This window comes from Purpureocillium takamizusanense, chromosome 2 (genome assembly GCF_022605165.1).
Source record: "Purpureocillium takamizusanense chromosome 2, complete sequence".
NCBI lineage: Eukaryota > Fungi > Ascomycota > Sordariomycetes > Hypocreales > Ophiocordycipitaceae > Purpureocillium > Purpureocillium takamizusanense.
This window is the reverse complement of record NC_063069.1, coordinates 3,053,478-3,076,600: the sequence shown is the minus strand read 5'-3', so window position 1 is coordinate 3,076,600 and position 23,123 is coordinate 3,053,478. Positions and strand designations below refer to the sequence as shown.

Genomic DNA, 23,123 nt, shown 5'->3' with positions numbered 1-23,123 from the left:
GACCCCGTCGCTAGCGGCAACAGCTTCGACCAGGTGATCATGGTCTCTGGCGGAGGAGACTACTGCTGCTGCTGCCGCTGCTGCTGTTGTAAGCTAAAGCGGGCCTGTCGCTATCGCGGAAACAGGGCAGCTTGGCCTTCTCTGGCGTCCTCTGGCCTTGGCTCCCGATAAGAGCAAGCAACGTCACGGACTCGACTGTGGCTGCGGCGACAGCACGGGCGTTGCTTCTCCACGACTTCCTCTGGTTTTTTTGGGGGGGGGGGGTTTTTGCAAACGACTACACCAACGGCAGCTTCGTTCGTTTGCCGAGTACGGACGACTTACTACATACAGGAGGCGCCTCCTCCTCTCCACCTGGAGTCACATCGTCTGCTCGACTCACGGCCTGTCCCGCGTCCATCAGTAGCATCGGAATCGCATCCCCCTCACGTGCGGGCCTCAGCCATCGTCGCCCACCCCGAGCGCCTCCTGCTCCGGCGTCGCCCCCCGCCTTCCCTTGTCTTCCTCCGCCGACAGCCCGTTGCTTGCCCAAGATCAGAGCCTCAGACGTACGGCTCTCATACATAAGAGCAATCGCAAGCCCTCGTCAGTGAGGAGAGACAGACGCCGAGCAAACGCGAATCGGAAAGACGGCCCGTGCTCGACGGGCGATAGTGTGACCGTGTGTCCCACCTCAGCTAGCTCTGCCACGGCAGTGCAAGGCCCAGTTCGCAGACACAGCAGCAGCAGCAGCCGCCGCCGCCGCCGCCGCCGTTGCTGCTGCCTGCAAGCTGCCTGCAAGCTGCTTGCAGATGGCGCACCAGTCGCAGAATCCGACGTCTTGGGACGAATACGACGGAAGGCCGTCCCCTTCAGGCAGCCTGACGTCAAGCGTGCTGGCCGAGGAGCAGGCTCTGATCGACGACGACGACGACGGCGATGGCGGTGACGATGGGGGTCGTGATGGCGGTACCGGGGTAATTTTTGGCCACGAACGTAGGAGGTACCATATACTATTAGGTCTCTCTCGGTAATGTGATGATGCCTCGCTAACCACGTCTCCTCATAGATCGTCCGTCACCAATCGCCTGGCCGCCATGGCCGACTTTGGCGGCCCGAACAGCTTCAGGAGCTTTGCTCGGAGCTGGCAGCGCGCCGCCAACTTCCATGAGGTGATCCCCCGTCGTCCGAGCCTCGTCATGGCTGGCGATGGCGACGATGACCGCGACGATGCCCCCCACTACGGGAGGAGTGTCGTGAGCGGCGGCGCCGCCACGCCGCACACGAGTCTGCTCGGTCAGCACCTCGCCGCCTCCCCGCAGCAGCAGACATCCGCCGGTGCTGGCGGCGCTTCAGACGGTCCCAGCGCCGGCGCGTACGCCTACGGCTCTTTGGCTTTCAGGGGCGAGTATCGCGATGGCGAGGGGAAGGCTGTCGACTCGGAAATGGCATCAGGCGCGCTCCCCACGGGCTCACCGTCGAGCAGGTCCAGCGTCTTCGCCGTGCCGCCTCACCTGGCGACGCCCTCTGTCATCGGCAGCTACGGCTCGTTCCGCAGCTCCCACTACGGCACGGCGCGCACGGCGCGATCGCGCTCCTCTTTCAGCCACGGCAGTGGGTGGCGCATCCTCGGCGTCGAAGGAGATGGCGATGCCGCCGCCGGCTTCGGTGGTGTCAGCACCGGCGGCGAAGATGTGGACGCGACGCTGGCTCTGGGCGAGGAGCAGCCCATCCTCGTCAAGGAGGTCAAGCAGGGTGGCAAGATACTCCTGACAGTCGAGGGCCAAAGCACGCTACCCCAGTCCGTCTTCAACTCCATCAACGCCATCATCGGAGTCGGCCTGCTGAGCCTACCCCTGGCCTTCAAGATGAGTGGCTGGATCATCGGTCTAGTCCTCCTGACCCTCACGGCCGCCGTCACGGCCCACACGGCCAAGCTGCTCGGCCGCTGCATGCAGTTCGACGCCAGCCTCATCACCTACTCGGACCTCGCCTACGTGGCCTTCGGCGCCAGGGCCCGCGTTGTCGTGTCAGCCCTCTTCACCCTCGAGCTGGTTGCCGCCTGCGTCGCCCTGGTCATCCTCTTCGCCGACTCTCTCCACCTCCTCCTTCCTGGCATTGCCACCGTCAACACGTGGAAGGCCGTCTGCGCCGCCCTCATTCTCGTACTCAACGCCATGCCGCTGCGCTGGCTGAGCTACACAAGTGTCGTGGGCATTTTCTCCACCTTTTGCAGTACGTCCCGTCAAATCGTTCTTGTCAGTGGGATCATACTGTTCGCTGTTGGTTAACACCCGCTTTCCGGTATAGTCGTCTGCATCGTCATCATCGACGGCTTCATCAAAGAGCACGGCCCCGGCTCACTGTGGGAGCCCGCTGCGACCTACCTGCTCCCGTCAAATTGGCTGTCGCTTCCCCTTGCGTATGGCCTGATGGCCAGCCCATGGGGGGCTCACTCTGTTTTCCCTTCGGTACGTGCGCTCTCGTCCCGCCTAATGCACAATAGCTCCTTGCTCACGTCTCCTCGTTGCAGATCTACCGCGACATGCGACACCCCCACAAGTGGAACAAGGGCGTCAATGCCACGTTCTCCTTCTCGGTAAGCACTCCTGGCGCCCCCGAAGTTTCGCGCGACCGACTGACTAACCGGCCGCCCCAGTACGTCCTCGATACCTGTCTGGCCATCATCGGTATCCTCATGTTTGGCGACGGCATCAAGGATGCCATCACCTCCAACATCCTCAAGACGACAGGCTACCCCGAGGTCCTCAGCATCCTCATGTGCATCTTTATCGCCATCATCCCGCTGACCAAGATACCCCTCAACGCCCGCCCCCTCATCACCACGGCCGACGTCATATGCGGTATACACGCCACCCACCACCACCACCACCATGCCCAGTCCGCTACGACCCGCCGATCACACGTGCTCACCACCTCTCTCCGCGTTCTTGTCCGCCTCTGCGTCGTCTTCGTCCTGCTAGTCATATCTATCCTCTTTCCGGCCTTCGACTCGGTCTGCGCCTTCCTCGGCGCCGCCCTCTGCTCTCTCATCTCGGTCATTCTCCCCATATCGTTCTACCTCAAGCTCTTCTGGCACAGCATACCTCTGCGCGAGCGCCTCGCCTCCTGGGCCCTCCTCGCCGTTTTCTCCCTCATGGGCTTGGTTGGCACCGTCTGGACCTTTCTCCCCAAGCACCTTGTCGGCGCGTAGCTTGCTCGCGCTTGTCTCCCCGACCCGGTGGCCGCAGAGCACGGACGCCCTCGTGTCGAACTCCGTCATCTGCGCTGCGCGCTTATGTACGGCTCATATTGAGCCAATTTAACATCTACCGTACGGGAGTGCATTCTTGTGGAGGGCTAGCTCTCGTTCTAAGGTGCTCATATGAGTAAATAAGTGCAACGCTTTGTTCCGCCTCGCTTCCGTGCCGAAATAAAACATGAAGACCTGATCAGTGCGCCAGCTGTTTGCGACGTAGAATGTGCCCTCCGATGTACAACTTGAGGTCGGCTACGCCTGAAATCCAGGATCCCGTCGTATCACGCAAAAGTCATGTTTCCGGCGACACGCAACGGGATAAGTATCTGTGCACCTCATCAGTCCAACCGATCTCTGGTCTATATCACGTCATTGGCCACAAAGAAGATATTTTGAGTGGGTAACTTCTGGTATTGTGTGACCTATCTCTGACAATATCTAATACGCAGAAAGCGAGTTGAGGCTCAAAACCATGCCCCGATGCACAACAGCGACCAACACCAGGCGGCCAAGCCAAGACGGTTCGAATAGATTTCATCTGCGGCACCATCGAAAAGGCGATGCAGGCAGACGTGTTGACCAGTCTCGCCGTGAGTGCTGCCACTGCTCATCGAAGCCTCGACACGGCCTCAACCACGATTGGAAAGGTGTACGAGAGAGACTCAACTCTCTACCACCCACCAACCCACTCAATGTCCCCGAGATCGGAGCGCCGGTCCCGGCGCCAGTTCCAATCTCTCCCTTTGTTTCGTGGGCATTCCTTGACTCGTTCTCTGCCCCAAGATTTGTTTGTGTTGTTGATGTTGTGATAAGAATGATCCAAAACGCCCGCTTCATAAGATTTGTATCCAAGACCAATTTGACGTCCAGCCTTCAGAATCGGCGACTTTTCTGCGAGTGGCTTGAACCCCTGACCCCTGCGACGCTCACCGAGCGCTGCCCACTTGTCAAAATTGAATCGCTTCGACGGTGGCGAATAGCGTGGGGTAGGAGGTGTCGCTTTCTTGACAGCGTCTGAGTCGTGGAAGAAGAAACCATCTGCAACGAGATCCTCATCGACGTCGCCTTTGATGATGTGAGGTGTAGCCTCGCCTTCCGACTTATCTTCTTCCTTCTTCTCAGTGCCACTGCTCTCGTGGCTCCAGGTCCTCCCGTTGAGCGCCTGGCGGGCTTGCATCTCCCGTTCATGTTCCTCCTCCTCGTCTTCGTCCCACATGTCACTCCAGCTCTTGGATACAGCATCCTTGCGACGGCCAAATACCGTCGACATAGATACCGTGAGTGGCTTTGCCACGCTGATGGGAAGCGACCCAGCTGTCGGTGAGACTTTCGGAAAGCGGGTGGATCCAACAGCGACGGATTTGAGCGAGAGTCCCAGATGAGAGTCGAGCATTGACGAAGACGGTGTCTGAATGCTGGCCGAACACCAGTCCGCAGTTTCGCCGGACTTCGAAAAGAGGTCCTCGGTGTAGCTCTCGTCGTCAGGAATGGCGCTGAGTTGACGAGCCTGATGAGGGCTCGCATGCAAGGCCTTGGCCCAAGGGAACGCTCCAGAATCGACGTGGGGACTCTGGATGGACGGCGTGCGGAGGGGCTCACGGTTGGCAGACACCACCGTGGCCTTCTCAGCGCCGCAAAAGTCGTCAAGCGATTCATCTTCGGTCGTGAAACTCTCAACACGCATAAGCGCCTCTCGTGCACCGACCAGGGATCGTCGCTTTGGATCCAGGTTCATGCATTGAACAATGACCTCGTAAGTATCCTGGGACATGTCTGGGAAGACGTCGAACAGGCTTTGCTTGTCGCGCGAGAAATCAAGAAACAGAGGGTCGGCCTCGGTGGGAGTGGTAAACGGGTTCCTCGAAAACAAAATGTTGAGCAGGCAGATGCCGATGGCCCAGATGTCAGCCGCTGCGGGCGAGTAACCAGCGCCAGCGGAGTCGAATTGCTCAGGAGCCATGTAACGATCACTGCCAACTGTCATCTCGTAAGACCACTTGTCCGTCGTGGCCAGGCCGAAGTCGCCGAGTTTCATGGCGCCATCCTGAGTGAGAAAGATGTTCTCCGGCTTGATGTCGCGATGGTAGACACCCTTTGAATGAATGTAGTCAACGGAGTCGACCAATTGAAGCATGAATTGCCGAACGTGTTCAGTCTGAAGGGGACCATGGCCGTTGCGAATAGCCTCATACAAATCTCCCTGCGAGCAGAATTCCATGACAAGATAGACATGAGCGTCTGTCTCGAAAGAATGGATGAGATTGACAATGTTTGGGTGATTGCCAAGGCTGCTGTGGAGGGCATATTCCTCAGACTTGTCATCGACGGCGAAATCAAGACCGGCGTCACCAGGCGCCGACTTCTTGGTGAGGCACTTGATGGCCACAGGCTGGTTCGTCAAGAGATCCTGTGCCATGAAGACCATGCCAAAAGAGCCGTGGTTGAGAGGCGAGATGGTTTGGAATCGGCCGTCCAGAAGGACGCCGCCGACAAACTTGTCTCGCAGGCATTCCATGGCTGACAGGTGATGAAAGAAAGACAGGTACTTGTTGGCAAAGAGGTAGAACAGAGGGTAGTCGTACAAGACTCGAAAAGTTGATTAGGCCAAGCCGCCAAAAGTACAGCCGTCGAGATCGAGGGCGGTGCAACTTTTGAAATCGTGTGTACAGGAGTACGTGACCCAAAATGAGCAGAAATAGAGCAACTCAGGGAGCTGTAGGTAGCGCGTGAAGGCAGGTTGTTGAAATGTACAGGAGCTCTGATAGGTCAAGGCAGTGAAGCATCCGACAACACTAACAGCAGGCGGTGACGATGGCGAAGTCAACAGCTCATTTGATGATGGAATGATGAGTATAGCGAACAAAGGAAATTGCAATGGTAACGAAACGTCGTGGCGTGGAAGCGCTGTGAGCCAGAGGGCTCCAAAGGCGAATAGACAAGGAGGAAATCGTTATGATGACATGGAGATCGTTGGTTGTTGACTGAGCGAGAGGGGATCGTCAGGTAGTGGCGTTGAAAGACGGCGTGGGACGGAGCCGTTGAGATCAAGCAAGGCGTTCTGATGTAGCGTCGTAGGTAGCGGCGTCGCAGGAATTCCACAGGGGGAGCAACGGCACTCGCAACCTGTCGTACTCGAGGCCGACAAGAGCCGAGCTACGCTCACCCTGGCACAAAGAATATTCGACCAGTGGAGAGCGACAACGGAGACAATCGGGGGACACAAGCAGCTTCGTCAACAATGTCGTGCCGGGGGGGAACCCCAACGACCCAGTGGAGTCCGACTGTTGAGGTTGCCGGTGCCCTCGAGGCTCGAATGATTCCGGCCACCAAGGGGCAACTGCGGCGTCTTGTTGTCTTGTAGATGCTGAGGTTGAACCAATGGTCTTTTCACGAGTCGTTGGCGAGAACCGATTGCTTGCTTGCGTGTGTGCGTGCGTGTGTGCTTGCTTGCTTGCGCCTGGGACTATGGACTCGATCTGGAGGCAGGACGAGGTCGCGACGAGCAATGGGTACGACAGTGATGGCGGCAATGAAGGATCCTTCTTTCTCTCGATGAGACTCAAAAAGCACAGAGTTGGGCGAGTGAATCGGGTCTTTGAAGCTTGCCGAAGTCGATTGTGGCGTTGTCGTGAGAGTTGTAACGGCCGAGATGAGTACGAAGTATGACTCGGATGGGTCAACGGCCGGCTGCGGAGACGACTGGAGTGAGCAACAAGCTCGAGAAAGAAGGCCTTGCCTTAGGGGGGATGGAAGACGGATGCGGACGCGTAGGAGAAAGGGTCGGAAGGAGAGGAAGGGGATGACGGTAAGGAGATAGTAGGTAATAAAGGGCAGGAAGGAGGAACAGGAGAGAAGATGGGTGGAAGACGGTAAGGAGGGCTGAGGAAGGGAATGGCGGTGATGAGAAGCGGATGGGATGGGATGGAACGGGGGAGAAGCGGAAACCGGGGGGCGCCTGGAGAGGGGCGGTCGTGAGTGCGTGTGTCACTAAGTGGGCAGCATGGCAGGCAGGTAAGTACTAAGGTACCGGTCGCAGGACTGTCGGCGCCCGGTAGAGGAAGCCCAGTTGTCTCGTACCCAGTACTCCGTACCGTGCCAACAACCTCCAGGCGAGTGCGTGCGACAAGCACTGTGCCTTGCCAGACCTCCACAGTGAACAGTTGATTCGTCATTGTCGTGCCAGGCAAGTTCGAGAACGGTAGCAGACGGACAGTGTGCGGAGTGTGAGCGGGGCTAGGGGCCTCGACTGAGAGGACATTGGTGGGGGCTGGACGGCTGTCAATAGTAGAGTACCTGCTCTGCCCGCCAGGTTTCTGCTGGTATTTAGGTCTTCTGCAAACGGGCTGATGACGAGATGCCATGGCCGATCCTACTGTGCGCAGCCATTTGATTCCTGGGGGGAATGCACACAGTACCGTTTGCAGCCAAGGCAGGCTGTGCGGCCAATGATGCCACGTACACGAGGTGGCGTCTCCACAGGCGACGAAATGACGAGCTACCATCGTGACCCAACAGTGCGATTTTCAATCCCTCATCACAATGATGGCACTGGCTGATGCCTCGCCACCAGGTGTTGAGCACAGGTGTGCGGCACTGTGCACCAGGACAGCGCTGCCAGCGGGGGACGTGAGGGTTGCTAACGGACTCTCCGACACCGCCCACCGATAGACTCACAGGTGATGCCAGTAGCGCCAGTTCGTCAGTACGCAACGGCTCGGTACCTATGCACCTAAGGATGGCGTCCAGACACCTCATCCCTAGGTATCTCGCGCTTCGAACATAAAGCCCACTCACCCACTCCAACGTTGTCTTGCCGCGCGCGCTCCCCCCCCAAATCCACCCGAAAATACCCCAGCAGCACGAGGGGAGGACCTCTCGAGCAGCGTGGCACCACTGGGCGGAACCGCAAGTCGACCTGCGCACTTGCCCACGCTGTCAAGCAGTCCCAGGGGCGCGACACTGTGTGGAGAGGGGTGGCTCTGGTGTCCCGCGCTTCAGTTGTCTCGAATACCGTCCGAGGTACTCTGATGCTCGGGGTACGTATCTTGGCCCTGATTGCGTGGCGCTTATAAGGGTCCATTTTCAGGGGGGTACATGCTCTACGAAGTACCTGCTGCTGGGGAACAGCACGCACTCGGTTCTTGGGCTTCCCATTCTGTTGGGGAGGCGCGTCGTGCCTGTCACGGGGCGCTTATTGTCCCGGCTCCTGCGCCGCGCACATTTGGCTCGCGGCTGTGTCGGCGGCTGCACACGGCCATATTACAGGAGAGAGGCCCAAATGCCCGCTCAGCTTCTCGCTCGTCAATCCCCGGCACTGTCCTTGCTGCATGCTCGTCGAGCCTGTGTCTGTCTCAACTTGGAAGCTCTACAGGGGCCGCGATTGGGTTTGATGGAACGCGCTCCCTGTGCTACTACTGCATGCCGAATGTTTGGGGTGCCACCATCTCGGACCCTCAGCAAAGACGGTGCAGGGTACTGCGTGCCGATGTGGCTGCTATCTGATGGTACTCAGAAACAGGCATGAGACAGCCTGCACATTGGGTTCCACATGCTATCGCCAAGCCCCCTATGCGGTCACCTACATGGCACGGCACAGTCGCTTCACGGCCCGCAGCACCGTGCATCGAGTTTCATGTTTTGCGTTGGCGTCAACAGTCAACAGCGGATAAACAACCGTCAATCCCCCGTCAACGCCAGCGGCATCAGGCGATTGATCACCCTTGAAAGGATCCCGACGGCGGCGGCGGCGGCGGCGGTGGCAAGCGAGCTGGTTGAGACGGACGGACATGATGCTTCACCTCGACCAAGACTTGGCACTCTGTTGTTATGGCTTGCAGCCCCGCGTTGTCGTTGTTACCCCCCTCCTTCGATTGCTCCCTGCGTAACTGTCGGGTTCATGCTTGCCCTCGAGGCATGTGGATCGGGGTGTCGAGGCATCCAACTCGGTTCGTCCACAGGGCAACCTGAGCAAAGTACGAGACGGAGTAGTATGGGATACCTGGACGACGGCGTCGTGGCGTGACATGGCACCATCATCACTGATCAGCAAGGACGTGTCGCGCGCATAGTACACGCACGCACGCACCTGCAGGCAGTACTTCGCGCAGGCCCATCACAGGGCCGCCAAGGGGGCTCACCTCACCCTCACGCATCCTCGCCAGGCCAGGGACAGGGCCATGCCATGGTGCGGATGCAGCCATGGCCCGGCCTCGAGCTGGATTGGCCCATGGCCACCACATCCTCTGGCGGTCCATGCGGCAGCCATGAATGGCCGCTGCTTGCACGGTGAACCGGCCGCCCATGCCGCCGTCCACTCACAGGCTGGATGGCTGGGTGGTCGCTGCCTCCTTCTTGCCGGCATGCGGGCTGGCATTGTCCAAGCTCCTGCCTGGGCCGATACATGGTACATCGCCGGTTGGTGGTGGAGATGATGCAGGCGCCGTGGTCGGGCGGCTTGTCATTCGAGTCGTCGCCCATGGCCACGTATCGGTGTGCATGTGTTACAAAGTGTCCATCCACGCAGTCGCGCGTCTCATCTGCTCGACGATGCGGACGACCAGACGATGTGGTGCAGTTACCGGGAACACGTTGTTGACCATCTATCTGCGGGGGTGAGAGATAGCAGGCTCGGGGCCGGTGGCTGATACGCGATGGCGTCTGATATAGAATGACCTCGGCTCAGCAACATGTACAATATCGATGCAAATGCCAGCCACATGACAGCCACCAAGGGCCACAGTCGGTCTTCCTACGTGCTAACTTACTTCGTATCTGTGTCCAACCACGCTCGTGCAATGAAGTGCGGCGTTGCACCATGCTTTCTGCATTGTCGAAGCAGCACCACAGTACCAAAGTTTCGGCTCGCAGGCGCAGTTGTTTCTGCCCAATACCAACCCTTTAGCGCCCGTCGTGCAAGTTGGTGCAGTCATCACCACATTCGTTGGGTCTTGTTGCGTCCAGAGACTGCCCAATTTCGGCGACCCGTCCAAAACGGTCTTCTCTGCGTCCCGCCAGCCGCCTGTCCATGCGGGCCCCCTTCATCGTTAGTTGTTGTTTCCTGGCTTCGTCCGAAGCTGCTCGCTGACCGCCATTGCGGAGGTGCATGATGCAGGACGCCATCCACTACCCTATACCAAAACAGGTCCAAGTTCCAGGGGCGGTTCAGCTGGTTTGAGCCCGCTACTGCACGACTGCATTGGCCATGGCTTGACTAGCTCGCAGGTCGGCAGCCTCACGACGACGCAGGAGCGGGAAAAAAAGGTTCCCATTGAAACGCTCACCCACAGAAACACGCGACGCGACGCAAGGAATTCATCAGGGCCGGACGACAAGGATATCGAGAAAGAAAAAAATCTTCAGCAACGACGAACCGCCTTCACCGCCTCACAAGCAACGCCGCCATCTCAGTGTCCACGCTTTGGGAGGGTATCGAACGGAGATTGAGCAGGAACCAACCTAGCCAAAAGCCATGGCGGTGACGCCCGCATTTTCCGAATTCGAAGTCTTGGTGTTCGACATTGGTACGTCGTGGGCCAGACAGCCTGCTTGCCGACGAGAGCCCCATGCTAATCGAACCGCTCCCGATGCACAGAGGGGACCGTCTGCTCCATCTCATTTGTCCATGATGTTCTCGTGAGTCCGTCCCGTTGCTCGGCGTCGGCGGCGTAATTCGTAGCCTTCCCATTGGGCCTCGAAGTTGTGCTTCTGCAGCCATACCTGGTGGGATCCTCCGTGCACTCGACCCATGTCCCGACGCAGGACAGACAACCGAGGCGTCTATCAGATGAGCGAGGTGCTGACCTCAATCCCATACAGTTCCCCTACGCACTAGATACGCTATCCGGACACCTTGACCAAAACTGGGACAGCTCGAGCTTTGCCCAGTATCGTGATGCCTTCCCTGCCGAATATCGAAATGATCGAGTCGCCCTGGAAGCACATGTTCGCGATCTGATTGCGAGGGACGTCAAGGCACCGTACCTCAAAGCTCTTCAAGGTCACCTGTGGAAACAGGGCTACGAGTCAGGAGAGATCAAGGCGCCCCTCTTCCCCGACGTGGCTCCTCTCATCACTGCAGCCCACGCTGTCGGCAAGAAAATCATCATATATTCGTCCGGTTCAGTCCCAGCCCAGAAACTGCTTTTTGCCCATACCAGCGCCACCCCCCCCGACCTCACGCCGCTTATCACTGGATTTTTCGATACTGTTAATGCCGGCCCAAAGACAGAACCAGGCAGCTATGCCACCATCCTCGCCAGCTACCCGGATATCGCCCCTTCCCGCTGGCTTTTCTTGAGCGATAACCTCAAAGAGGTCAGCGCGGCGTTGACATCTGGGATGGTGAGCCTGCCAGTCACGCGTCCCAAGAACGCCCCATTTCCACCAAACGATCAACTGGCCCAGCTTGCCATTCCTGACTTCAGCCCCGAGTCCAATGACCGAATTCGTGCTTCACTGAAAGCCTTAGGTAACTTTCCATAGACCTGTCGTCTAAATTAACACTTTTCCCCCGCCTCATTCATGTTCGCCAGGACCATTGCGGAAGAAGCATCATCGGTGTGACTACCCTCGACAAGGAAAGCCACGCTATCGACCCCCTGCGAATAGCGAGAGGCTGTGTTGCGGCGTTGTCTGCGTCTGGAATTGAAGTATTCTACAACTCGTGGATGTCTACGTCATGGTCCTCACCTAAGCCAGGAGACGGGTTCGGTTAGAATTTCTCTTTGACGACATGTGCTGGAGGCATCCAGTACATCAGAATAATCATGCTCTCATTGAAGTGTTTGCCGCTAGTGGTTTGCCTGAAACTGCAGTGATTGCTTCTCTCAGTTTTTTCTCATCGGTCTCCGCGGTGGTGCAATGTAATGACGAAGTTGTTCCTAGCCCTGCCGGGGTTCACTTCCCGCTTAGTGAAGGCGATTTCCGTTGGTGTGAGAAGTTGAGTGTTCCGCCATAAGCTGTAGGCCAGCTTTTGGGTCATCTTTGTCTGGCTGCGCCGATAGCCCAAGTCACTCATGAGTTCTTCCAGGCGCGACTCCGTCATATATCGCGAGTTGCTCAGGCAACTCCTAGGCAGAACCAAGAAGAGCAACGGGAACGGAACCTGGTCCTGGGTCGCCATAACCTGCTTTCGTAGAAAAGAAAGCGTTCGCATAAGCATTTGACCGCGGCTCTCAGCCTCGGGCACAAAGTTCAACACGAGGCTTAGAGAGATGACGTCGAACTTGTCCGCGTCGCTGGATGGCAGCGGGCGTTCCATGAAGTCTTGCTCGACGATGCCTTTCTCTTGGCTATTTAGGTCGATGCGCACCATGTCGAAGAGCCCGCTTCGTGAGCAAGCATTGCGGGTGCTCAACGCCCCAACCTCCAACATCCTAAGCCGCTGGCGCCCTGTGGCCAGTTTCTTCGTTGGCAGCCACTCGAGCAGAACCTTTGACGTGTCGCCACCGCGGTCGAGTCTTTGTCCCTGCAAACTCGCTTGCTGATAGTGATCCAGGCCGCCGAGAGAAGCAATTTCGGCGGCAATGGCAGCCTCTGCCTGGCCGTCTCCCATAGCTGTGGCTTGCCGACGCCTTTTCTCCAGCTGGTGGTGCGTGTTAATAAGGGTCCGGCTGGCTTTGCGGGACATGGATCGGCCAGACTTGGCCGTAGGCGGACGGCCTGCCTTGAGGCTTTGGAGCGACGCTTTCTTTTTGGCGACCATGGTGACTATGAAGTTTGGAGTGTCACTATCCGCAGAATCCTTGGCCCGCGGAGGCTAGCTTGCTCGTTCTCTTTAGCTCTGCATCCGTTGAGTGCCATCGGAACAAAGACCAACCTTGAGTCTGTCAAGTTCATCATGACCTGGCCAGGCCAAGCCGCAGTATGGCGTACCCGGGTTGTACCTTGACGATACTTCTTGGCTTCTGGACTGTGAAAGTGGAAGGTCCGACCACAATCCTTTAAACCAGCAGAGAAATCAGGGCCTCGTTGTTGCATAGCACTCCCCGCCTATAATACCTAAGGGGTGATGGAATCGGCCATTAGACTCAACTGAACTACTGGTATGTCCATGGTGCGTCGTCGGTGAACTTGGTACGTACAGCATTTGGATCTCATCCACAGTTTTCCGCCCAGCGCCTGGCACTGCCAAACCCACTGGGCTCTCCAAAGCGGTAAGAGGTATGGATTCATCACGTGCGCACAAGACCATTGGCCCATCCAATAGCATCGCGCGACCGGGGGGAAAGGGGGGGCGGCACCCACAGAACCCTAAGCGGAAATTTCGCCCACAGCGCCTAAAAAATATCCGTGGTCTTGCTTGCCGACTTTCTTCATTGTCATCACTCCTGTTTCGAAGCACAAACCCGACCTTGTGTGCAGACGACATCGACATAATGGCCGCCGGCAAGGACAACAAGAAAGGTACGGGTTGAAGAGAACAGAGCAGGAGGAAACCCCCCCTCCGAGCTTCCTGAGCCAAACCAAAAAAAAAAAACCTCCAGCTGCGAAGCAAGATTGCGCCAACGATTACCGAACCGACCATGATACCACTCGGTCCAATGCATCATGCAGCAGCAGATTTTGCGAGTTCTGAATAAGAGCGATTGCTGATGCGTCTCTCTTTCACAGCCGCCCCCAAGGGCTCCAAGCAGGCCAATGCTGCTGCCAAGGCCGCGCTCAAGGGTGTAAGTTTACTCGCGATACTTTGAAAAGTCTCCTCGGTACTGCTCGCTTTGTCGGAAATGGTAGTAGCTGACCAGGCTGGCCTTCTGTCAATAGTCGCACTCCCACAAGCAGCGCAAGGTCCGGTTGAGCACTTCGTTCCACCGCCCCAAGACCCTGGTGGTTTCCCGCGCTCCCAAGTACCCGCGCAAGTCGATCCCTCACCTGCCGCGCCTCGATGAGCACAAGATCGTCATCCACCCTCTCAACACTGAGAGCGCCATGAAGAAGATGGAGGAGAACAACACCCTGGTCTTCATCGTCGACGTCAAGGCCAACAAGGCCCAGATCAAGCAGGCCCTGAAGAAGCTCTACGACATTGATACCGTCAAGATCAACACCCTCATCCGGTTTGTTGCACCGCTATGCCCCTTGTGCGATTGTTCTTGCATGGACTGACAAGTTATGCTGCAGACCCGACGGCTCCAAGAAGGCCTATGCTCGGCTGACGCCCGACGTCGATGCCCTCGACATCGCCGCCAACAAGCTGTCTCTGGTGTAGAGTGGTTGAGTGATGAGGGGGCTAATTTCCTTTTCATTGCGGATTGGTCTGGTCTTGAATGCAAAGCACGGGCATCGGGAAATTAAAAGGCGCACTTGAAGCATGTCATTTACAATGCAAATGGATGATGAAGTCAAGACAGCCGATCCTCAACCACCCCAGAGCGCAAACAATAGTCGCATTGTGAATGCTTGTAGTTGCTGCGAATGTCTGGGTGTCTAGCAACCCCGCTCTCTGAATCTCTGCTTGTTTTCCTGCCAAACCCTTCACTTCTGATCGTGATGTAGGATTCTACTCTTGCGAGCAATTTGTTGTGCCACTGTGACGGAAACTCCCCACTTTATGCAGTAAGATCATGTCTATTGTCGCCCAGCAGCCAGTGTACATGCTATCGATTGTCGCAGTATCCGTTATTCAAGAAGACCGCATGTTGTTCAGGTGCTTCATGGTGAGGAAGTTCATATCGAGGAATCGGTCAACGCAATTGGCCATGCAGCCTTCCTCGGAACGATCGAGCTTGGAGTTTTTGATGGTGCCGGTGACGCACTTGTTCCAGCAAATCTGGGTGAGGCTGTGTGTTTCTGCATTCGGAATTCTTCGAGTCAGCAAGCGCATCTTAGATCGCGTGAGTAGGGAGGCATGTTTCGCCCATGTGGACAAAGGAACGCCGGCGTGTTTGCCGCCCAGTCCACGGCCGTCGCTGACCCCAGGATGTACCGTTGCTGGTATCCTGGACGTTGTGCACTTGGCCGCGTCGGCCTCTGGGGAGGTATGTATGGAAGTTTCGACTTACGGGACTGGATTTGCGATCGCTGCTGCTCGTTGGCAAGGAATTGGCGAAGCTCGCCCTTGTCCTTGTCGTTGAGCCTCTCGAGGTCGAAATTATCGGCGCCCGGTTGTGTGGCGCTCATATTGGCAGACGCAGTAGTAGGACTACTTCTGATATAATACGGACACCCTTTGATATGTCGCAGCTTTTCTTTGTGTGAATAGTTATGCGCTGGTCTGATGTCAAGGCGCAGAGGAAGGCAGCTGATGGAGTTTTGAGGAAGTCCGTCGAGAAGTGCAGGTTGCTTCAATCAATACTTTTCGGACCGCAGCCCGGTTTGGCGAATGGGCAGCCGGCTGTGCCCCACTTATTGGTGAACAGGGGAACGCCAACTCGAAACTCCGTATAACTAACCAGGCCGCGCACTCATTGGATGCAACAATTCTTCTCGCGGTCAAGGTCGGGCCTGTTCCTTGCTACATACTAAGTTACAAAGTATCCTGATGGACTCAGCCTCTTGATGCCCTACGCCGGCTAGGTAGGTCTCTCATTATGAGCTGGCCACAGCAACACCACCTGGCGCTTTGCACAAGGTCATCGCCACCAACACCTCAATAGGTACCTACTATATACTGCTGAGAACAGAAGACTTGACACCTCTGCCACGCCACGCGTCCGACTCTACACAAGTTCCGCTCAAATGTAGCGCTTCCAACGCGCCAAGCCCAGAAAGAGGCAACAGACCAACGCCATGGTTCCAATGATGCCAAAGAAGGGCTCGAGCCGGCCGCTACCCTGCCACGGCACCGAGACGTTCATTCCAAACACACCGCTAATCAAATTCAGAGGCACCAGAATAGATGCCAAGAACGTGATCTTGCTGAGAACACGGTTTGTGTCAGTGCCTTGAGAGATGCTGTTGATGGACAAGGTCGCGAGATAGTTGCTGTGTGCCCGCGAAAGCATCTTCTCAAAATGCCCCAGGTTTGTCGCCATGGTCACAACGTGATCTTGAATATCGCCGAGGTACATTCCAATGTCCATATGAGGCGTAACCTGGTAGTTCTCATTGCAACGCTTCGTGAATCCACGCAGAACGTCGGCTTTGCCGCCAAGAAGCCGCAGCAAAGCCATACAATTCTTTCGCACACGACCAATCGAGCGGAGGAAGGAGCTGGAGTCGTCTTGTCGCATGATAAAAACTTCATCCTCAATAGCATCCGCCTCCAGCTCAATGGTTCTGATGACGGGGGCAAAGCAATCGACAATATTGTCACTGAAACTCCCACCCGTTAGCAATTCCTACGGACTTGCCTTGTCAGCGGGGGAGATGATACGCACATGAGGGCGTAGCAGATCCAGTCGCTGCTGAGGGACACGTATTCCTTGAGGGCCGTGATCCTCTTCCGCACTTGGGAGGCATGCGAATTGGGCGCGAAGCTGAAACTCAGGGTTCCCTCCCGGAACACGAGTACGTAGATGTTGAAAGGCTCATACTCGATGCCGTCCGGTTCTTCGACGACATTGAAAGATCGGAAACAGGCGAAGTAGTATGCGGGGAACAGCTCGATCTTCTCTCGGGCCTCTTGCGTGATAATATCCTCAATGGTCAGGGGGTGGACTCCGAAAGCTTTGCAAATTCCGTGAACTTCTTCCTTCGTGGCCCGATTTACGTTGAGCCACCACACGCCATGCTCTTCGTCTTTTGGAAGCTCAAAGAGGCCGCGAATATCCTCGCCAGGTAGCACTAGGTCGCCGAGTTCGGCAGCGTGAATGGTCGACTCCCAGGCAGACGAAAAGAAGCTAAAGCGGTTTTTGTCCAACGAACTCGGCTGTACGGGTTTGACCTGACCTTCCGAATCTTCCTTCTCGTTTGTCATCGACTCGTCAGACGGCATGTCGACAATGTCGCCGTCAATTGTGGCCAGTTGAGTCGGGCGACTGTCCGCAGATCGAGTTCGCAAGTCTTCGCAGGGGTATGAACGGCCAGTCTCATGGCTACAGACGCGTGCAGCACGCTCTGTGTTGATGAAACCCTCAAGATAGTCAAAATCGATTCGGAGCTCATGGTTACGATGGCCCGGCTGGAGTGGGAAGCAGACATCTTCCTCTGCTTCTTTGTTGGTCAGAATACTCCCAGAGTCATCAATGGTGCGAGGCCGGCTTCGATGGCTGCGGCGGCTGGAGACGGACATGGCCCGGCCAAGCACATCTTCCAGTTCACCTTTGGGCTCCGAAAAGGACATTTCCCGCTCCCTGCGGCGAGCCTGGGCAAAGGCCTTGACCGAGTTCGGTGGAGACACGGACCTTGCGTCGCAAGTGTCGGCAGTGGGACGACGCCCGTGACGAGTAAAGGCCGGAACCTCAAGGCCATCCTCATCGATTATTGCCTCCTCGAAGTCGCGAACGCGAATGGCCGGAGTACTGGGGTTCGGTTCGAGCTGCGTTGTCCCGTAAAGAGAATCGAAGGTTCCTCTGCGGGGGCGCTCGGTGCGCTGGGATGAGGACGACTGGTGGCGATGATCATCAAGTTCCGGCACCGGCGTGTCATAGCCGGGGTCGGAGGCCATGCCGTCGTGGTCGGACATGGTGGGCAACGAGGGGAGATCGCTCGACTGTCTGCTGTCAAACAAGTCTGTCGCTTTTGTTGGCCAACAGATGCCCAAGGTCTACTGGCTTCTCAAGCACGAGGAGACGGTTCAAGGCGAGGGGCTCATAGCTTGGTGTGTCGACGATGGTGACGTTGAACCATTGGTGGACGACGACTAACCCGTCTGGCGTACGTACCCGGCGCGGCGGCTGCGCGCCGAGTGGCGGCTGGGAGCAAAATTAGGGGTCGAAACAGGTTCGATACTCCGATGAGGAGTTGTAGACAAACCTCGCAAGAGGTTGGCGAAGTAGAGGGCGGACAAAGTTGTTCGTTGCACGCTCACCCCAATTATGGGGGCTTGTTATTGACTCCGCTGTAGACCCAGAGACCAGGGCCGAGTAGCGAAGAGGCGGCGACGCGTGCAGCGGCTAGTTGAGCCAACTTGAAGGTTTAGGAGGGATCGAGGGGAAGTCGAGGCGATATTTGGGCGAGGCAGGCGACAGGCTGGTCGATGACGGCGTATGTTGCTTGAGAGGAGTGACGTCGAGCCAGGGGGGGCGGAGGTTGTTGGGAGAAAGTGACGTCGTCTTTGGCGAGTCGAGGACGAACCGGTCTCTGGCTGTATGCGAGCAGCGGAGGGGAAATAAAACAATAGCAAAGTAAGACTCGCGTCGCGTGCTCTAAAGTAGAAGACAGCGAATATGAGCGATTAATTGTGCAGGCGCTCAGTGCAGACGCAGAGGGCTGGTTGAGTGAGAGGAGGCGGGATGTGCCGGTAGAGAAGAGGTTTGCTGTGATGCGAAAAAAGCGGTAAATTTCGTATTGGACGGAAGCGTCAGGCTCTGCATCGGCGCAACCTGACTGGCCCGGCCCGCCACTACCTAAGGTACTTACTAACGTTAGTAGTCAGGTTTGCATCGGCCGGCGTTTTTGCCAGAGATTTCATTGCTGCGGGGTCCTCCTTAGGCTCCCGGTGTCTTGGCAGCACCTCGACCACCCACGAAAAGGACTGCGTGCTGTGCAGAACACCTCCCTTCTATGCAGACCATGCTATCTGCCCTCTAAAATCAGAATACAGCGCGGACTGCAGAGAGATGTAAGTCGTTACCGGGAGTACCGCAGATAATCCCTAGCTACTAATTAAGTTAGTAGGATACCTACTATATATATTAAAATTAACTACTTATATATTATATTAGTAAGTATATATTAATAAGTAAAAAAATTATATTAGATTTAATAAGATATTACTTTTATTAGTTAAAAGATATTTAAAGTCTATATATAATAGTATATTCTTATCTTATCTTCTATATATAATATATAGGTACTTACTTAGCTTAAATAAAGTATTTAATATTATAGCTAATTTACTTTATATATAATATAGGAGCCTAGCCTTATACTAAAGCGGTATAGCGCTCTTACTCTTATTTAAACTTAATAATATATAATCGCTATACTTTTAGCCTAGCGCTAATTAATAATTACTATAAGGGCAATAGCACGGTTAGTTCAGTCAGGCAAGAGAGATAATAGCTGCATTAGCCGTTAGGCTGCGCCTATCGCTATAGACTAAGACTAAAGCTTAAGGAGCTTAAATAGCGAAGCGCGGGCGAGCCGTATAGGGATATCTCCCCACGCCCAGCAGTCACGTAGCTGCTGGTCCTGGCTAGCTGGGATCTTACAATTACCTATATAGATATATATTAAGTATCTACTAAGGCGACAGGGTGATACGGCTTAGCTGTTTAATGAAGCTGTCGAGTCCTTTTATCCCAGGTACCCAGAACGAAGTACAACTAGGTACCTAGTAACTAGAGGTACACCACTGTACCTTTCCTAAAGCCGCCTTGGTGGGGTTCACTGAAGCCACTAAACACTGGCGGCGGGGGAATTGGAAGGGGGAAGACGCCTGGAGTGTCCCCGCACAGGGCCATTCAGTTTGCCAGTCTGGCACCAGAGCCACCGACATCCATAAGGTACGTACTAAGGTACCTTTGGGTGAGTCGATGCCTGCCTAGAGGGTGACGCAGGTACCTCAGCCTGCCTGGTCCCCCAGCGGTCGGCGCGGGCAGGCACGTACCCGCTCCTCAGACACGTCTCACAGCACCTCCCTCCCCTTTGCTCAACGTGGTCCCTTCGAATCCATACAGGATGAGACGTCACCGCCCGGAGCCGTCCCTGTCCTCGAACTTACCTCACGCATCGCCCTGAATCGTTGACATCAATTGCATTCTGCAATACACTGTATCCTTGCCCTGCGACCTCCGGAGCGCAGATCGCCTCAAGTTACGCACTGTTTGCCCCGTTTCGCGCCCCTCCAACACACCATCAATCGAATCGCGCCGCCAACAACGATGGCCGAGGAAATCATGGACAAGGCGCGGGACTTGGTAGAGGGTCAAATTGTACGAACCATACCGGGACAGCGGTTTTCCAATGATCGGCCGTTTCCCCCTTGCCTTTCCGCATAAGCTGATGGAGTGATCGCTGTTCAGGACTTCGAGGGCCAGAGACGCGCCGAGGGCTTCGCTACGCTTCTGCTCGCTATCTCTGCGGTATGGACGAACCCACATGCCAAATCAGGCACCAAGAACCAAGAGGCTCGCTAACCCAATCACCAACACAGCTTGTGGCGTTCAACGTCGGCTACTTGTACCAGGACATTCAGAAGGCTGTTTATATTGGGTTGGGAGGTACGGCTTTCACGTTCCTCGCGGTTGTGCCACCCTGGCCTGTCTACAACAAGAATCCTATGAAATGGTTGCCAGCAGGCTCCGGTTGGCAGTAGGCCAAGCGACCCTCGTGTAGAGATACCGAGGTGCCCAGAGAGAAGCCAGACTAATGATGACCTTGGCCATGTGCTTGCACTCTCTAACATCAAAGAGCACCGTTGCCGTGATTTTGAAGGAGTCGGCCCCGCAGAGCGTGTGGCTCATCAGCGGCCGTATTTCTGGAACTCCCAGTCTCTGTTGTCCAGCGGACAGACAGACCTGGCCTTGAGCCACCTCGAAATGCAGTGGAAGTGGAAGGCGTGCTATCGGGGCGTCAGCTGTGGCCAAATGCAATAGTTTCTCGGTCACGCATAGATGTACTCACGTTGCAGATTCCCCAAGCCACCGTACATTCTTCGCTCGTGGCCGAGGCTTGGTTTGCCTGACACTCGATACCTAGTATCGTACATGGTCAGTCAACAACCGCACCAACGGCACCGGTCCTCCCGGCCAAAGGCTGGTTACGGGCAGAGCTCACATAGGTCCATGATGTGGTTTCTGCAGATGGCACAGTTATCCACTACAATATCCCATGCCCACAGAGCAACGGCGTTCCACTGTCCAACTGTCAGTATTGATGTGACCGACGTTGTAGCTGGCCACTGGATGTGCGGCTCCTACCTTCTTCACTTCGAATTTCTTCTTCCCCTCAGCCTTCTTCGCAGGAGCAGGGGCAGCGTCACTCATTTCAACGTCAGCCATAACGACAGCTGTGTCTGGTGTTTGGAGCAGATCTCTCGGTCTGCGATCGCAAAATGTTATGGACAGCGGCGAGTGCTGTGCAGGCCGTGTAGTGCAGAACGCCGGTGACAATTTGACGGGGGGAGGCTGGACTAGATGCGGTAAATGTTAGCCACTGCAAGCCGTATGTAGAAGTCTCAAGAGCCAAGAAAAATACGTGCTGATGATGAATCGGGCAGAGAGAGGTGGCAAGGCCCACTAGAGTGGGAGGATGACGACGTCGGGTGCATAGGTAAGGAAGAAGGAGAGCAGGGAGAACCCGAAGGCAGTGTGGCAGCGATGCCATTTGCTTCCACGGGTAGACGGACCTTGATGGCGCGCAAACGCGGTCGGAGGCGCTCAAGCCGAATGCCAAACGCACAGATTGAAGTGCCTGGGCTGCTTTCGTGGATGTAGGTGTCATGCGGCCGCCGGCGCACGTTTGGGGCTATTGCAACGGATGACGCGGGGGGGGGCAGGTCGGTGATGATGGAGCGTGTGGTGGTGAGCGGTGCTTGGAGCTTCCACCCTTGCGGGCCATCAGCGACCAGCGAAGGTCCGATAGAGCCTGCTGCGCAGTATCTACTAGGTACTAGATCGGTACCCGCAGCAATGGATGGTTGGGCTGGGCGTGTGGCGAGGTCTACCCACTGTAGCCACGACCTGTAGCCGTGACCTCCAGCAGCTTGCTTCTTGAGGGGCGCGTGGCAAGCAAGCAAGATGGCAGGTACCTGCCAGCAGGTGACCCCGGGCTTGCCCCGCTCCAACCGCAAGTCACTCTTCCATGCGTGCTGTAGACAGGCCGCTCTCCGCTAACGGCGGAGGTACTTGGTGCGACGCAGTTAGCCTAGCGGGCCAGAGGCGCGTCCGCTCAGGTTTCCGTCATCATCTCGCCTTTGACGGGTCCCCGCCCACCGCTGAAGCCTGCCTACATACATAACTAAACCTTCCGTTAGTCACACTGTCCGCAAACCTTCTGCTCGACACCAAACAAACGCCCGGGGGATCACCGCGCGTCTGCCTCCAGAAATACAAAAACAGCAGCTTCTTCATACTCCATCAACGCTCACCCTTCACCCTCTCAGATCAACCTCCACGTCGGACACAGGCGCCGTCCCATACAGCACTGTCCCTGCACCTGCTTCCTTCTCATCCCGACAAACCGAGGCCTCATCCTCTTCACCATCCTCCCGAGCTATCGCGACAATCCCACCTCACTGCCACAGCTAATCACTACGAAATGGCCGACAACACGAATTCCAAAACAACTCCAGCGCGCCGGAGAAATGGTCGCACGGGTGGACGCACAGGCCCTAATACTCAGAAGGCGTACGCGTCGGAGAATGACGCCGCCACTATCGACTACTCACGACATCACCAGCGCGCCCACGTGCCATCAACACCCAACAAAACTTCCTCAGGCTCGCCAGTTCCGGCAGAGTCCGGCACCGCACATAATGGCTCGAGACAGCGGACCAGGAACAGGCCGAAGGGCAGAAATCCTCAGACGTCTCCCGAATCAGCCCAGCGCAGGCGGCGATCTCCGCCTCAATCGTCCATGTCGGCCAAGACGGGCGGCAGCGCTGCCTTTGCCGGTGCTACCTTCCACGCGTCTCCAGCTCCCTCTGCTCTTCCCATGCCGAGCTTTCTTTCGAAGATGTCGAATCGTTCGCCAGTCCACAATGATGCTGCAGAGATTGCCCAGCAACCCTCTCCACCAGCCACCGATAACGACGCGCCTACCCCATTCCGCCCTTCTTCCGTGCCTCAAAGCCATGAGTCTCCCCTGGACTTCATGTTCCGCGCCCATCGAGAAGAGAAAC

The 23,123-nt window shown here is 56.3% G+C and overlaps 10 protein-coding genes across 11 annotated transcripts; 5 read left to right on the top strand and 5 right to left on the bottom strand.

Annotated features, from left to right (window-relative positions):
- The first annotated feature begins 273 nt into the window (after positions 1–273).
- On the top strand, positions 274–3,910 carry JDV02_002725 (uncharacterized protein). Of its 2 annotated transcripts, none has more exons than XM_047983785.1 (5): positions 274–982; positions 1,049–2,214; positions 2,290–2,450; positions 2,513–2,578; positions 2,639–3,860. In XM_047983785.1, the coding sequence occupies exons 1-5, from the start codon at positions 792–794 to the stop codon at positions 3,191–3,193; spliced, it is 2,139 nt and encodes a 712-aa protein (XP_047839757.1). In that variant the 5' UTR covers positions 274–791; the 3' UTR covers positions 3,194–3,860. The 2 variants fall into 2 exon arrangements, with proteins under 2 accessions (XP_047839757.1, XP_047839758.1); XM_047983786.1 differs by having other exon boundaries at positions 275–975; positions 2,639–3,910.
- Positions 2,834–7,195, bottom strand: TPK2_2 (cAMP-dependent protein kinase catalytic subunit). The gene has a single exon (XM_047983784.1). It carries the CDS (start codon positions 5,751–5,753, stop codon positions 3,909–3,911), a length of 1,845 nt encoding a protein of 614 aa, XP_047839756.1. The 5' UTR covers positions 5,754–7,195; the 3' UTR covers positions 2,834–3,908.
- A 2,310-nt stretch (positions 7,196–9,505) lies between these two features.
- Positions 9,506–9,853, top strand: JDV02_002723 (uncharacterized protein; the record flags this gene model as incomplete). The annotated part of the gene is made up of 1 exon (XM_047983783.1): positions 9,506–9,853. The coding sequence occupies one exon, from the start codon at positions 9,506–9,508 to the stop codon at positions 9,851–9,853; it is 348 nt and encodes a 115-aa protein (XP_047839755.1).
- An 853-nt stretch (positions 9,854–10,706) lies between these two features.
- UTR4 (Acireductone synthase) lies at positions 10,707–11,719 on the top strand (the record flags this gene model as incomplete). The annotated part of the gene is made up of 3 exons (XM_047983782.1): positions 10,707–10,758; positions 10,830–10,870; positions 11,054–11,719. The coding sequence occupies 3 exons, from the start codon at positions 10,707–10,709 to the stop codon at positions 11,717–11,719; spliced, it is 759 nt and encodes a 252-aa protein (XP_047839754.1).
- Positions 11,687–13,342, bottom strand: BMT2 (25S rRNA (adenine(2142)-N(1))-methyltransferase). Its single transcript, XM_047983781.1, has 2 exons — positions 13,056–13,342; positions 11,687–12,995 (listed from the first exon to the last, which is right to left on the bottom strand). Exon 2 carries the CDS (start codon positions 12,939–12,941, stop codon positions 12,075–12,077), a length of 867 nt encoding a protein of 288 aa, XP_047839753.1. The 5' UTR covers positions 12,942–12,995; positions 13,056–13,342; the 3' UTR covers positions 11,687–12,074.
- A 184-nt stretch (positions 13,343–13,526) lies between these two features.
- Positions 13,527–14,745, top strand: RPL25 (60S ribosomal protein L25). Its single transcript, XM_047983780.1, has 4 exons — positions 13,527–13,642; positions 13,850–13,905; positions 14,000–14,292; positions 14,357–14,745. Exons 1-4 carry the CDS (start codon positions 13,615–13,617, stop codon positions 14,442–14,444), a joined length of 465 nt encoding a protein of 154 aa, XP_047839752.1. The 5' UTR covers positions 13,527–13,614; the 3' UTR covers positions 14,445–14,745.
- TIM8 (Mitochondrial import inner membrane translocase subunit tim8) lies at positions 14,535–15,496 on the bottom strand. The gene is made up of 2 exons (XM_047983779.1): positions 15,238–15,496; positions 14,535–15,025 (listed from the first exon to the last, which is right to left on the bottom strand). The coding sequence occupies exons 1-2, from the start codon at positions 15,353–15,355 to the stop codon at positions 14,859–14,861; spliced, it is 285 nt and encodes a 94-aa protein (XP_047839751.1). The 5' UTR covers positions 15,356–15,496; the 3' UTR covers positions 14,535–14,858.
- Positions 15,497–15,614: 118 nt separating this feature from the next.
- On the bottom strand, positions 15,615–18,781 carry JDV02_002718 (uncharacterized protein). The gene is made up of 2 exons (XM_047983778.1): positions 16,555–18,781; positions 15,615–16,489 (listed from the first exon to the last, which is right to left on the bottom strand). The coding sequence occupies exons 1-2, from the start codon at positions 17,799–17,801 to the stop codon at positions 15,910–15,912; spliced, it is 1,827 nt and encodes a 608-aa protein (XP_047839750.1). The 5' UTR covers positions 17,802–18,781; the 3' UTR covers positions 15,615–15,909.
- A 1,162-nt stretch (positions 18,782–19,943) lies between these two features.
- Positions 19,944–20,693, top strand: JDV02_002717 (uncharacterized protein). Its single transcript, XM_047983777.1, has 3 exons — positions 19,944–20,214; positions 20,305–20,364; positions 20,436–20,693. The coding sequence occupies exons 1-3, from the start codon at positions 20,164–20,166 to the stop codon at positions 20,595–20,597; spliced, it is 273 nt and encodes a 90-aa protein (XP_047839749.1). The 5' UTR covers positions 19,944–20,163; the 3' UTR covers positions 20,598–20,693.
- A 51-nt stretch (positions 20,694–20,744) lies between these two features.
- HRT1 (Cullin-RING-type E3 NEDD8 transferase) lies at positions 20,745–21,925 on the bottom strand (the record flags this gene model as incomplete). The annotated part of the gene is made up of 5 exons (XM_047983776.1): positions 21,630–21,925; positions 21,202–21,408; positions 21,059–21,137; positions 20,906–20,976; positions 20,745–20,843 (listed from the first exon to the last, which is right to left on the bottom strand). Exons 2-5 carry the CDS (start codon positions 21,280–21,282, stop codon positions 20,745–20,747), a joined length of 330 nt encoding a protein of 109 aa, XP_047839748.1. The 5' UTR covers positions 21,283–21,408; positions 21,630–21,925.
- Positions 21,926–23,123: the final 1,198 nt, after the last annotated feature.